General features: G+C 46.4%; 1 protein-coding gene across 5 annotated transcripts in view; it reads right to left on the bottom strand.

Annotated features, from left to right (window-relative positions):
* The window catches only part of PPP1R12B (protein phosphatase 1 regulatory subunit 12B), a 128,462-nt gene that overhangs the window by 42,377 nt on the left and 71,354 nt on the right, over positions 1-14,731 (bottom strand). For all 5 annotated transcript variants that reach the window (XM_056361297.1, XM_056361298.1, XM_056361296.1 and 2 more), the window contains 5 exons: positions 5,742-5,832; positions 5,120-5,290; positions 4,224-4,407; positions 3,556-3,668; positions 1,927-1,971 (listed from right to left, as the gene is read on the bottom strand). In XM_056361297.1, coding sequence (XP_056217272.1) covers positions 1,927-1,971; positions 3,556-3,668; positions 4,224-4,407; positions 5,120-5,290; positions 5,742-5,832 — 604 coding nt within the window. The remainder of the gene's footprint in view (positions 1-1,926; positions 1,972-3,555; positions 3,669-4,223; positions 4,408-5,119; positions 5,291-5,741; positions 5,833-14,731) is intronic.

Raw genomic sequence — 14,731 nt, forward strand, 5'->3', positions numbered from 1 at the left:
CAGAAAGCAAGGAGCTGCTCCGTGACTCTTGCCAAAATGATGGCCAGCTAGCAGGGCAGAAATCTCTCTGATTTGGATGTAAAATAAACCAGTCAAGACTGATCAAGTGACATGATGCCGGAGGCATGCAGTAAAAAAAAACTAACCTGAAAACAGATAAAAACAAGAGGACTGGGAGAATGTGAAAAACAGCACCAGCAGAGTGGAAGGGAAGTCTAACCCAGGGTCTAGCATATGCAACGTGCCTAAGGGAAGAGGGGACTGTCACCACCAAGCATGTGCACAAGGGGACCAAGGGAAACAAAGCAAAGAAGTTGCTCTGCTAGTACATGGGAACCCGCAAGAAAATCACAGGAAGACAAAAGGACTCCTTGCTACTGATTTGCGGAAAAACAGCATCAGAGACTGGGTGACCCTGAATTTTTGGGCAGGAACATATGGTGGGTTCTTACGAGGTGCAATTTACCCATTTACACGAGTGGTGAGGACTGTGCTCAGTAGCGTTTTCAGCAGTTTTAGACTCTAGGAAGCCTCCAAACCTGCAGCCTCAGACACTCTTTTGTCTTAATTTAGCTAATGTGGGACAACTTCCCAGAAGAACAAGACATTCTCAGCAAGTCCAAAACACGACTGCTGGAAACAAGGTGTCCCTATTATTATTACTTCTTACACATTACAAAATATCCCTCCTTCACTCTTACTGTGAGGCAGCAGAAGTGTCAAAACAATTTTAGGGATGATAAAAGGCTGAATCTTTCATGCAGGGCTAAGTGGAAGATTTAACGAAGCTGTGTATCACCATGAACAGAAACCCCTGTGGGAAGAGCTGGGCTACTCGAAGCAGGTGGTGCTTCTGTGGGAAGGAACATCCCGCACTCCACGTTGCAGAGTAAGCTCTTGGAAAGCAAAGGCTGGCACGGAAAGATAAGCACATGTTAAGAGCCACCCCAGCACCGTACCAGCCTCGGGTCCCCAGCAGGTTCACCGTCACCTTGCCCCACTGCGACAGAGCATTGCGAAAAGGGAAACAAAAATATACTCTGAAGAGCGTTACCCAAAATTTCAGCAAAGAACCAGTTAATTTAAACAAAATGATGCTTCCACCACTCTACTGAATTGCAAAGTACGTGGAAAGGCTACCGCAAGTTCAACGTTTTCTGGCAAAGATTAAACGTCACACAAGCAGGCTGACCCCTACGCAACCTTAAATTTGCTGTTTCCCAGGTCTTGCACATCACGTTTTAATAGTCTGGAAGTGTATTTAGCTTTAATAACATCATCAGAGTAAGTCATATTGTCAAGCTCAAATGTCTTTTAGACAAAGACAGATAAAACCAGAAGAAATCAATGCAATTTGGAAGGACTTAATAATTATTATAAAAGAAAAGAGAGAGCCCCAAAGGATAATGAGACTGTTGCAAGAACAGGGGAACAATGAACAGTCTCTGACGTGTTGCTTGCCAAGACAATTTCCCACAAGTAAACAAGTCCACGAGGAGACAAGAGCGCAGATTTTAGAAATACAAAACTTAATGTCCAAAATAACAGTGTTGGGGCAATTCTGAGATACAAGGTCATGCTCCTTCCTGGGGACACCTGACAGCCACACTCGCCGGCCACCACAGCCTCTGACAGCACTCTCAGTAGGGCACTCAACCCCTGCTGCTGCTGCAGACCCGCCAGCTTTGAGAACTGCCTATGGAGCTCTCAAAGAGCCAACTTCTGAACTTAGGCCAGCCTGTAGATGTTCTCTGTCCTTCAGACAAGAAATCAGTAAGCCATGTGCTTCTCAGAGCTACCTCCCGGTTCGTACTCAGCTCCTGAACAGAGCCTGAACCTCTCGTATAAACAAGAGTAAAGCCACAGACTTCTTGCCACCAACACTCAAGAGTGAAACACCAGCTATGTAGATGTGCTTTCACTTACCCGGGGTTCCTTCACTTCCTCATTTCCATCAACTTCATCATCATCCTAGGATGAAAAGCAAACAATTTAACTAGGCAGCCTTGGAGACAACAAAATTTCATCACAGGAAGATAATGTATTGCTTATGATTTCATGTGAAAGCTAAGAACACATCAAAAGAAATGCCTGTCTGGATGCTTTTGGCTGACTTTTTGGGCCAGATCAGGCTTGGTAACCTAAGGGCCATTTAGAAGCTGTTCGTACTGGGGACAGAACGACTCTGGAGATGGCTACTGCAATCTGGATGTTCCTCAAGGGTCAGCGGGAGGAGCAGGGTACCCACGGCACACGTCAACACTGTGCCCAAGGGACAAGCGCGACACTTGGGAAGCCTGCGTATCTGAAACGTCGACATAACGTTGACTTTCAGAGAATATTCTCCATCTCGGCTAAACACCAGGAGGAAAGACTAGTCATCCCAGACAGCTTGCACTTAGGCAGCCTCTGTGACCCACTGCTGCTTTGTAACAGCTCCAGGTTCTCATGGAGCAGTGGAAAGGTACCAGGGCATCACACTGCTCCATGCTGAACTCAAGGTGCTTCAGAACTTGGAGCTGCAGATTTGTATCGAGACGATGGGGAAATGCACTAAAACTGAGAAGTGTTTGCCTTCTGCTCTGAAGTGAGGAATATTACTACAATGATCCAGCAGACAACTGGGCAAGCTGTAAAGCATTTAACTACCAAAACAATAAGTAAAAAAAAAAAATCACATTTGGCATGCAAGTGAAACAATTGTAAGAATCATTTGAAAATAATAAAAAAAGGGGGTGTCTGTGGTACGTCTTTCAACAGACATTCTGAGGCTTCCAGCAGGGCCATTCAACTTGTCTGTAACTCCAAATATTCAAGATATCTACTGCTGCCACGAGGGAGACCACTGGGGCTTTTGTTCCTTGTGTTGCGCAGGAAGCCTCTACCCCGGGTGTACCAGGCAGGCGGCATGTCCCCAGCTGGACAAGAACTGCTGCAGGCTTCTCAGCCATGATTTCGTAATACTTATTCTCTCGTGAGAACGGTGATCTATTTTTCTACCCGACCCTCTAACCAAGGTTTGGAGGGTGATTTTCCCCTCAGACTGAAGAAATCCATTTGAAACCTAGACTAAGAGAAATGATGACGACACAGGCAGCTCTTCTGCCTTGATACTGTGCATCCTCTGGTGCCGGGCAGGGGATGCAGACACAGGTTTTATTCCTCACTGTCTTCCTTCTCGGGGGCCTAAAGCGCAGCCAGACTTGGGCTCAGAGGAATCTGAAAATAATTCCAGTGGCTCATGACCTCCTTCTTCCACAGGAACTAGACTTCTAATCCCTCTTCTCCCGTGTGGGCTCTTTCACGGTTCCGCAAGGATTTCACTGATTTACGGCTCAAGAACAGGCTTCCCGGAGCCTGCTGCTTGGGTGTTACATGGGCCAGAGACGGGATTCCTTTGGAAGTGCCAGTCTGAAATTGACTCTGAGAGTTGGAGTGGGAAGGACTACTGGAAAATCAACTGACTTGGAAAAAAATGTGAAGCTTGGAATTGGAGGGAAATTCACCCTGAGTATTACAGAATGAGTTTCTCTTCTCTAAGGAACTTGAACTTACATCTTTTGTCGAGAAAATGATGCCAGTGCCTCTTCGTCTCTCTTTTGGCCGCCGCCTCTCTCGGATTGACTGTTTGTTTGGAGATCTGTCATCTAAATCCTGATCTTCACACTCTGGACAAGCAAAGAAAGACTGCTTTGGTTTCAGTGACTTAGATCTGTGCTTTTGCTAAGGTACTGGGGCTCCTTCCAAGCCAATCAAGATCATCTTGGCTTGTGTCAGATTACAAAGGAGTTATTAAACCGAATGGAATGGAATCTCAGTGCCCTACTACATCTGGTTACTCACACTCCTTCCTTTTCAGAGCCCAGATAGGTTACCCTAGCGGTCAGCTCTCCCCAGATCATCCCGACTTACTCCTGTTCAGAGGACAAACTGTACTGTACTGGGGGAATCTAAGACCTAAACGCTCCATGGATTACTATCTCATTTACTTATCTGAAATGGAAAACATCCTTTTTATCCCTGTTGTTACAAGCAACACGCTGCATCCTACATTAAGATTTCCATTTAAACAAATAACATTTGTTTTGTGAGGTGGCAGCTCCCCATACCGCTCCCCTCAGAATAACAAGTAAACTCATTCTCTCTGTCTGTACACATTGGAAGTTCTGAACCTCATGAAAATCCCTGAGCTTTGACTGTTCTTCAAACTCCTGGGTACATACCATTTTTCTCCATCTCTGTGGCTGCACCTCTGAAGTCTGCTGGATTCACAGAGTCAAGACCTAGATACTTATTTGTTCGAGTCAGGTATGAACTTGTATAAAGGAGAGGTGCTGACGTGGAAGGAGACACAGGCGTCGTCGGTTTGTCTGGCTGTGTTGGGCACCTTAATCGCCGATAGCCAGTCTATAAACAAAGAACCATGTTGAAAAGTTAGCAGAATGGAGAGGAACAAGCAGATTTGGGATTTCAGGGAGTTCGGTAATCTTTCAGTGCGTTTTCTTCACTGCTGCTGCAAGTGATGACCTCCATCCGCCAGACCAGGTTCATTCCATCAGACAGGGATGAATATTAAAAGCATTGCACAGCCAAAATGTGAAAGCACCCTCGCATCGCTGTGAAGTCTGGGCTCAGTCTCTTTGTCCCTACAGCCAATAGCAGGGCAAACAAGTTACCTAATAGAAACTAATGATTTTGAGTAAAAACCAGCAGTGATGCAAGGGTGCTTTCCATTACACACAGAACATCTGTGGAAAAATGTGAACATGAAGCCTCAGCTCAGCCTGCACAGCAAGGATGGATCCAGGCCACATTTCTATCATTAGGCTTTTCATTCCACTTTCTGTGATTTACACAGTTTTATTTTCTGGCAAAAGACAGAAAAGTGAAATTCCCAGCAGAAAGCAAAGGCACAGCTAACCTCTAACACCTACATACCCACATCCCTCGTGCAGACAGACCGCTGAGGTGCGGTACTACTCCTCAGGACGACTCCTTCCCGGCAAGCCTGCCCCCCTTAAAAATACACAGACTCCCCAAAAGAATTTCTCCCAATCTCAGCTATCCTAAATGGCTTCATTAACTCTGAAACAATGAGAATTGAGGCCAGGAGGATCACCTCCTCATCTGTATTTCTGCTCCACCGTGACCGGGTCTCCTGCCTCTCACTGCTGTCCTCAGCAGGCTCGGTGCTCTCCGCTTTCTCACTTTGCTGTTCCTGAGCTTGCCGCTCTGCCCGAGACCGGCTGAAGGTTCGCTCTGCCTCCTGAAGGTCTGTCAGTGTCACACCCTGGGAAGAAAGTAAAAGAGAATTTTTCAATTTACGCAATTAGATTGCAAGTCTTCCAGGTCAGTTTAAAATGCCCTGCAGGCTTATACCCGGCCAGGCTGTTTCATCTCTGTGTTAAGAGAAAGAAGAGAATTCTGTTGGCTTTAACACATTTCTCAGTCTACCGACATAATCACTGACTCAAAGCAACCCAAATATACGTGATCAAGCTACAAACTAAACGGCAGGTATACTGCACAGATCAGACCCCTAGAATCCAACTCGCGCGTGCCTGGGGGAGCGCTCCGTAATAACTGTTTGTAGGGGCGTTTGCCAGAGCCTCTCCAACACAGTGAGAGGGTAGACAAGCCCCTCATCCTAAGTAATAATAGAAGAGCAGAAGAAAATCTTGCCTCTCTATCCATCAGCTCTCTTTATCCTACACGCAGACATTAGTATTTCCATTCTTTACCTGCGTAGACCTGCGAGTCTGCCGGGCCTGCCTGGATCGTGCCTTCCTCAGTGATTCTGCCTCCTCATCCCGCACTGGAGTCAGATATGACCTAGGGAAAAAAAGGGCAGAAGAGGTTAAACCAAAAACAGATGGTCTGCCTTCTCATCTCTGTGAGCTCCCGAGCTGAGATATTATTCTCTTTCATACGGATAAAAATCATTTTTAGTTCCGTCTACCAAGACTACAGTCTCCTGCTTTGGGACAACTTCCCTGTGAGCATATGATACACAGATGCTCACATGTCGTTCTCCCTAGAGTCTCTAAATTATCTCTAGTGTTGAACATGTTCTGTTAAAAAAGGTGCAACTATTTAGTATATTATTTGCAGCATTCCATGTCATTGCATCATTAGGAAAAAACCCCAAACCATCAAACGCACAAATCACCTCTCATTCAGATAAAGATCTCAGGAACAGAAATCCTGCACTGACACATTCCTCAGACCCTCTTTCCTGTTGTTATAGTCATGATCATACTCCTGCAATCTGCTATCTTCTTCAGTACAAAACCCATCAGAGCTAGCGACTGGCTGAACTGCAGGTATCTTACAAAGCCAAAACACCTTGAAAAAAAGCAATAAAACGGAAGAATGACCTTCACACACCGGATTAAACCGAGTTCCTTAACACTGGAAAACACACAGTTAAAATACAGAGCCAGTCACCAGGAGATTTCATTAAACGTGGGAGACTTCAAAAGAATTATTCAAATGAAAACATGTAAGGTGAACTCTCTGCCCCAGCATCCACTGGAAGAACTGGAGGGGGATGCGGCAGCACTGGGCATCGCACAGCAGTATGTCTGAGCTCCACGTTACAGAACCACAGGATCATTTAGGTGGGAAAAGACCTTAATATCATCGAGGCCAACTGTTAACCCAGTGCTGCCAAGCTCGCCATTAAACCATGTCCCTAAGCACCGCATCTACACTACACCTTTTCAGCCCCTCCAGCGATGGTGACCCCGCTGCCTCCCTGGGCAGCCTGCTCCAGTGCCTGACCACCCTTTCGGTGAAGATGTTTTTCCTCATGTCCAACCTAAACCTCCCCTGGTGCAACTTGAGGCCGTTTCCTCTCGTCCTATCACTTGTTCCTTGGGAGAAGAGATGGATACCCACCTCGCTACAGCCTCCCGTCCGGCAGCTGTAGGGAGCCATGAGGGCCCCCCCGAGCCGCCTCCTCTCCAGGCTGAACCCCCCCCAGTTCCCCCAGCCGCTCCTCAGAGCGCTTGTGCCCCAGCCCCTGCCCCAGCCCCGCTGCCCGGCTCTGGACATGCAAAGCTGCTCCGTGCTGGTGGAGTGGCTTCTGTCTTGGGAAAGATTAATTAGATCAAACTCTTCAGCCTGGTTAATAGGGAATGATTATTAAGACTGTCTCACTGCAAGGATGAAGGTGCCTGAAATGTTCTTTTGTAGGTCTACCACTGCCACGGGTTAAGAGTATCAAAGATCTACGTATGTTCAAAGAATAATTAGCCAAGTGAGGGATGAAGATCTATCAAGGAATACGCTCACTTTGTCCTTGGACTCTTTGCCTGGTTCTCCACTACAGACCACCTCCACGGAAAAGGGAATGGGCTGAACGGATTCTGCATCTGATCCAGTAAGTTCATATTAGAAAGATTACTAACTTTGCTGCACCATGACGAAACCTCAAAGAACCAGGGAATCTGGATCATTCTAAAATCACGTGCTGTGATGGCTTCTGTCCACCTTCACGGTCTCGTGCTCAGCGCTGATGTAGCTGTGCAGCCAAGTGCAGCCCGTCTCCGGCACCCGGCGGAGACACCGCGTAACTGGGGTTCCTTGGACTACTGGCAGGACACCCACGGCAGCTAGGCACCCTGCACTTCGAGCGCTGGCAGGGCACACGTGAGAGGTTCTCACCTAAAACTGCTGCAAGTATCTGACCCAATAAATTGTGCCCTGAACTCCCCTGATCTCCAAAGGGAGCACAAAGGATCGATCCCTGTGCTGGAGACGCTGCACTGCAGACCTCTGGAGGAGATGAATCACGCGGTGGGAGCTTGCTACAACAGAGATGTCTACATCCGAGCTGGCCAGGCGCGCTGAACTGCACTTCCAGGGGGCGATTTATCACCTTCAGAAAGAGCCTCCAGCACAGATCATGTGAATGCATTGCAGAGGAGCTCATTTCTCCCCATTGATTACCCAGACAGGCACACGAGCCGTGATGGATACGCCAACACGGAAAGGGCCTAGAATTCTGAGGGATGATTGCCTCCCAAGAATTCACTGTTTCCTGAACAAAAAAGCTGCTGTTTGATGAGTGAAAGCTGTGCAACTCCTCATTTTGCAGACAAGTCATTCTCTTCTGCTCTCCTCTATGCAGTGCATCGGTGTTACCCAGGTAATGGCACGTTAAGGAAACAATAAGCATTTTCTGCAGCTTTTGACACAGAATAGCTGATATTTGCACAACATCCAGAAGTAATAAGCCACCTACAGGAAGAATGCATTTGCAAAATATACTGCAAATTAAGTTCAGGGCAGTAGTAAAAAAAAAAAAAAGCCAAACCCAAACCCTAAAAAATATATTCCTGAAACATATAAGCCAATTATATTTGTAGCTAAGGAAGGTGGGCAGTGTACCGCAACAGCTTTGAATCAGCGGCATTTACGTCTCATATTCTCCAATGAGGACACAGGCGTGTAGGAGCTACATGCACACGATGGGAACGAGATACGACCTGCCTTTGCCTGAGGAGGAATGTGGCTCACACAAGAGCACGTACGCCACATGGGCACAGCGTGCTTCTGCAGGAACACTCCTGGTACGTGTGAGCAACACGAGGTCACGCTTACAGCAGCTGAAGTACTTCTGCACACAAAAGAAAATAGTACTGAACTCCTTGCCACTGGCTGGATGTGAGAAAGGATGAAACAGATTTTCAAAGCAGTTTTAAAAAAGGTTAGGCACATGGGTGGAGAGGAGGCTGGGCATGCTGCTGCTGAGCCCTGGGGGCTGCCTGGCAGCAGGGTCTGCAGGGGCAGGAGCGCAGCAAGGCTGCAGCGTTTCCCTTGTTCCAGTGTTTAGCTACAGCTCTGCGCCCAAGAGTGCACAGATACAGCAAGAGAAAACCATTTCGTGTCTCTCACCCCATCACCCTCCCAGACTTTCTTCCTCTGCTCTCCCATAATTCATACAAGACTACAAGTATGTTAAAACATCATTAGCAATTTTGGGTGTCCAACCTGCAACGGTGACTTAATCTTCAGACGAGCACATTTTGCAAATCAGAGTGGCTCAGTCTGGGCTGCAGCCTGTATCGATTGCTAACTTTTGGTTTCTTTCCATTTACACAATCCCCCACATCTTGGAGCTCACCCAAAGCCATTTTAACAAGCATGAGATAACTGAATTTTCTGAAACAAGTCGGCAGAACCACTGCACAGTGACATAGCTGGTTTCTCTGAGTGAGCAGCGACAGTCTTTTTCTGGTGATGAAAGAAAGTGGCTGTGCTGTAAATATTTCAAATGCAAACCGCAGACACCATACCTGCTGGCAATTCAATCACATTCAATTCACATTGGGGTTTGGGTTTTTTGTTGTTTTTTACCTTTGTGGGAGGGAGGGAGGGTAAGGACAGATTTTACAATTTTAGGTGATGCTTCACTTTGCTTACAAGCTGAATTTTAAGAGACCTGAGCATGCTAAATGGGATGGAAGACAGAAAGAGAGAACAAATTCACTGAAAGGAGATGGCAAGTCTGATGCAGCCACAAAGCAAGGCTGGGCTGGATTACAGAGGGAGAGCAATACTGTACTCTCCAAAGCAGAAAAATTGCAGATCACAGCAAGCTGCAGGGGACAGACAGCAAATGGGGTACAAGGCAGTAAACAATTCACGGAGTTTTTAATTACGTTTTCAAGAAACACATTGGTTGCGAACTGCAGTATCTATGTCACCCTATTAATTCAAGCAAATATCACATGATCCAAGCAGATCTTCAAAGAAATGGTCCTATGCATTGTACTTCCTTGCAATAAGCTTTCTCTGAGAAATACATGAAGTAAGAGCAGCCATCATGCCAAGTTCCAGGCACACATAAAGCAGAACAGATTTCTCCTAGAGTTCTGGTTGCAAGTGCAAGCAGCAGAGTATAAATTGTTAGAGATGTGTATGTGAAAGTCAGCAAAACCACTGCAGAAGTTTATAGTTCCCAGAGACAGAGACAAGTGTGTCCTGCTGCCACGAGAGAGCTACAAGCTTTTGATTCGTGCATGAACTAGAAAAAAGCTGGGAACTGAATGATGAATCTGCCCCCCACTTAACTCTTCCTTTTTTCAAGAAAACACCGACTTCCTCTGTTAACTCTTTTTATCAGGACAGTGCAACACCAAGATGGATTCCAACTACTCATCACTACCTCATGGCAAAAGGAGCTGCAGTAAGATACTAATAGAAGGGGAGATTCAAAACAGGGCAATACTAAGCCTGGACATACATGATGGTAAACCAAGAATGCAAAAGCAAATGTGTATGTTCGAGAACATTTGCCAGAGGGAAAAAAAGAACATACCGTGGAGAGAAACCCTTTCCAAGTAAAGGGTGAATGATGCTGAAAAAAAAATAATTACAATCCCCTGTTAATTGGTGCACAGATAGCAAGAACAGATGACGAATTTCTCCAAGGAACACAGAAGCTTCTGATCCTCTTTTTACAGTGCTGGGCTTCTTCCCTGCCTCCCTGAACTCCTTTAAGCACTGAAGAGACTGAAGCGTTTGTGGCAAACACGACCTACCAGCATGCAGAGCCTTTTGGCAGAATGACATCACCCAGTCCCAGAGGGAACACCAAGAATGTGCAGAACTCGGGAGTTTTACATTTTCACACTTCATTGACCCAGCACTGGAAAAGCACTTGCCTAAAAGACACTCACCTACACACATCAGAACTGGCAACAAATTTAGAAGCGAAACATTCATTATATGCTACAGCTGCCCTCTTGTCGAGGTGGATTCAAGGCATCTCATCCTGCTGCCAGCACACCAAAACCTGAGATACACCCCCACCCCCACCCCCCCTGAGAGCTGCAGCAGCCCACAATGGGTTCCCTCCATCCCATCAGGTCCTTCTCCAATAAACTCATGTTCCTGCAGCAAGTGCAGTAAGGATACAGTTGGCAGCCAGTAGCTATAGTGTGTCTGGTCGCTGCAGATGCAGCTGTGGGTTGTGGACCCGGCTATGCTCCATGCGGCTCTGCAGGACAGCTTGCCCTGCGCAGCAGCCGCTCCGCTGGTCCTCTCTGGCTCCTCTCAGCCCAAATTCTCTTTCTAGTTTAGGAGTGAGACTCTGAACTACACTCAGTAGACTAGGAACTATAGTGACAGTTTTCCTGGAAGGCAGGACAGACTTCTGGTTCTTCCAGATCTGGAAAATGCAGGTGAAGGGGAGCCAGGCACAGCTTTGGCTTCCTGCACGTGAGGTGGCACCTTAGGCATATGAAAAGCCATACAGATATTCAGACTCCAAAATGTCTGAAATAGCTGTTTTTAAGAGTACAGTATCACCATTCCAAACACTGCAGTATTTTTAAAAATATCATACATATATCTCTTATACATACATATATATATATCCATGTTATATATACATACCTACACACACACTCTGAAAAAAGGAAGATAGAAAAAAATAAAGCCCAGCAAAAGCCTCTAGTACTGATACTGTTCCCCTCGAAACAATTGGAAAAGTACAGCATCCCAGCAATGCATTCCTACAAACTGGAAATTTGCCATTAGCTAAGAAACTATCTCTAAGCTGGGGGAGGGAAGAGAAGCAAGTGCAAGTTTCGGAGGCAACAATGCTGACAGCAGTTCCCGAAATACAATTCCTTAAGTTAGATAACAAAGTATGTACCCAGCAGCAAGTCAAATAGTTGACAATTACAGGGAAACAGTCAGAAAAAGACTCTTTCCTGCTCTCTCATCCAAACAACAGGTTTCAGTTCTTCACTGTATTTCTCCCTGCACGAACGCGTTCTGTGCGCCAGCCCACCGCAACTGAAAACACTCATCAGAGAAACTGCCACGAAAAGTCGGCCGACTATAATTTGAGAAGACATGCAACAGGCAGGAGAGAAGGGCAACATGTCAGACCATGCAAGCGTTAGAGCTGGGAATGAGGGGAGAGACAGCCAGACAATGCCGAGTTATTTAATAAGCTGAGGACAGAGGGATAACAGGATCATGCTCACAAAGCGTTTCACAGCTGGCTCGAAAAGGCTCGGCTGAGTATTCACCATTTTCAGGCTTTTGCTTTTCTCTCTCAAGTTGGTCCTGGCTGTTCTGGGCTGTCATTGTGTTTCAATCTGGACTGTGAATTCTCAACTCATGAAAGTTTAAATGTCTGAATCGCCATCATCTATTTACAGAACGATTAGCAGTTTAACAAGCAGAAGATTTATTTGCAACAGCTTTGCTTTGCTCAACATGTTCAGGTGCTGATCCGAGAGGTTAAGAGACTTGTGATCTTTATCCCTTGTTAATCAAAATAACAAGTGCCCTTTATCCCTCTGCAAAACTCACACTTTGATGCGATGCTTACAATGGGTAGAGGTTACATGTATGGCAGCTGGTGCTTTAAGAATACTTCCTATCAGACAGCTCTTGACGATTTTGCGTGTGCTTTCCCATCTGCCCCTGTTCATTTCTCTGTATGCCCACCAGAACAGCTCTGCGTTGAATGCCGTAGGGATACAGCACACAGCTCAGCGCAGCCTGGCGTGCTGCAGTACAGTGAAGTGAGCAGCGCTCTAACTGCAGACCTAGGTGGGAACGCAGCCCTGCTCGCTCTCAGTCCCAGGTGCTCTGTTCTTCCTCTGCCAAAGAATAAAATACAGCACTGGTACCTACGGAGAACTCACAAAGTTTGGGGCTGAGGGAGAGAGCGCGTAGATTGGAAGCTTTTAAACAATCGATGTTATCCCTCTGCATTAATTAATGCCACTCAGCATCATGGTAAAAAGTGCAAAGGCAACAAACATCACAGGGATTACATTCCTTAAACTGGCTACCTCATCTGGAGAAGGCTTGCTGTTGCTGTGAATCTAGGCCTTTAAAGTTCCTCCAGCACTTGTTTAAAAACAACAACAAAAAAAGCCCCCAAACAACCCAGGACATTTTTCTGTAAGAGAAAAGCAGAGTGCTGCAAACGCAAACCCATGTAAAGCAGCAGCACCTCTCCCCTGCCGAAGCTCCCCTTAGTTACTGAATGCATGAGCTGAGACCGTCACAAGTGCAAAGCTTTCCAGGCTGGAACATTTTGAAATGGGTTTGTGTTCAGCATAGGACGTTAGGTGTCAATACACAACACTGAGCAGTTTGTCACCGTGTCATGGAACAAACAACATGCACTACTGTCTGCAGTCCCCAGAGACTGAATCTTTGCACTAAAAAAAATTGCTGCATGAAACGGAGCGGGATGAAACTCCATCTCCTGCCAGATGATGAATGGAATGAATGCAAAGATGCAAGTGTCCTGCATCTAACAGTATTACTCTTTCTCATTTTTAAAATCAGCCAATGCAATCTGACATTTTAAACAGCCTTAAACAGACCTATTATAGCTTTCCCAAAAGCTACCTTACGGTGCCTGAAACAGGGCAGGAAATTCCTGGGGAAAAAAAATAAGCCCTCACGTGGCAAAAAGCTGAGTACTTGGGAAATTGCCTTTTGCAATGAAAAAATAAAATAAAATCAAAACCTGATGGTGATAAAGAAGGTTCAGCTGTTGAACCAGATAAACCTTGGGAGCAACGCTCCCTTGGCACGTCCATCTGAGCAGCCTTTGGCTGCCACCTCGTGGAAGCCGCCACCCAGCAGATGCCTGAGCAGCTCTAAGGATGACGATCATGAATCAGCCCCAGCCGAATTACAGAAAACATCACTGAATATTAATAATGTATAAAAGATTTCCACTTTCTACTGAGCTAAGATCGCAATTTCCTAGCGTGGCAGTGGCGTTGGTTCGATTTCAAGTGTCCACTATTCTCAGGGCAGAAGATTAGTTAAATTTGCTCAAAAACTTTTCCTCTAGAAATCCCAGGGTGGCTACCTGGCTTCTCCACCTGTAACATCCACGGGTCGGTGCTGTGGAGCGGAGAATTTAACAGAAGAGCTGATTTTCCGCTAAATTAGCTCTTGGCTGTACCATCAGACAGTATCTCCACAAACACTTTGGGTGCATTCTTCAGTTTAATGGCTGGTTTTGAACACAGGCAAGTATTCGAATGCATCGAAGTTAGTAAATGCCCATACCCTGAGCTTCCAGGTACTAGTGCCCAGATGGAACTGGAGCCCTGGCGCAGGACTTGCCATCAGACAAATGTGCTGTTAGACACAAGGATTAAATACGTGAAACATCAGTGGTTACAATTAGTAAGTAAAGGAAACTGCACAGAGATTCTGCATGTAGACAGGGATGGGGAAAGGCAGTTTTACCTTCTGCTTGCTCCATGCTGTCAAGCTGCACTTCTTTAACATTGGTTAGCTCAAGTGGTCCCTGCTTCGTTTCCTTGACCATTCCTGGAGGATCCCGCATATATTCCTGCTTTGCATTATCAGGCCAACCTACAGCCTGGGCTCCTCCGCCCAAAGCAAATGCCAAAATATCCACCCCCCCTTCCCCGCGCGCTGGATAAAGTCAGCTGGCAGCTGAGCACGCAGCAGCACACCTGCTCGCCGCCCTTACAGCAAACCAGGCTCAGCAGCAGTGACCCCCATCCCACACCTCGACCTTTGTCCAAATAAAAATGCAGCCTGATTTCTGATACAGCAGGAGCAATCTCGCCTCTTCCCAACATGGACAATCCGATGGCCAGCAGAATTCCTGCCCTCCCACGTCATCTGCACCAGTAGCCTTTTTAAAAAAGGACGACTTTATCTGAAAGAGATTAACTGCAGAAGCGTGGCAGATAAATGC

The sequence above is a fragment of the Falco biarmicus genome, chromosome 16 (assembly GCF_023638135.1).
Source record: "Falco biarmicus isolate bFalBia1 chromosome 16, bFalBia1.pri, whole genome shotgun sequence".
Lineage (NCBI taxonomy): Eukaryota > Metazoa > Chordata > Aves > Falconiformes > Falconidae > Falco > Falco biarmicus.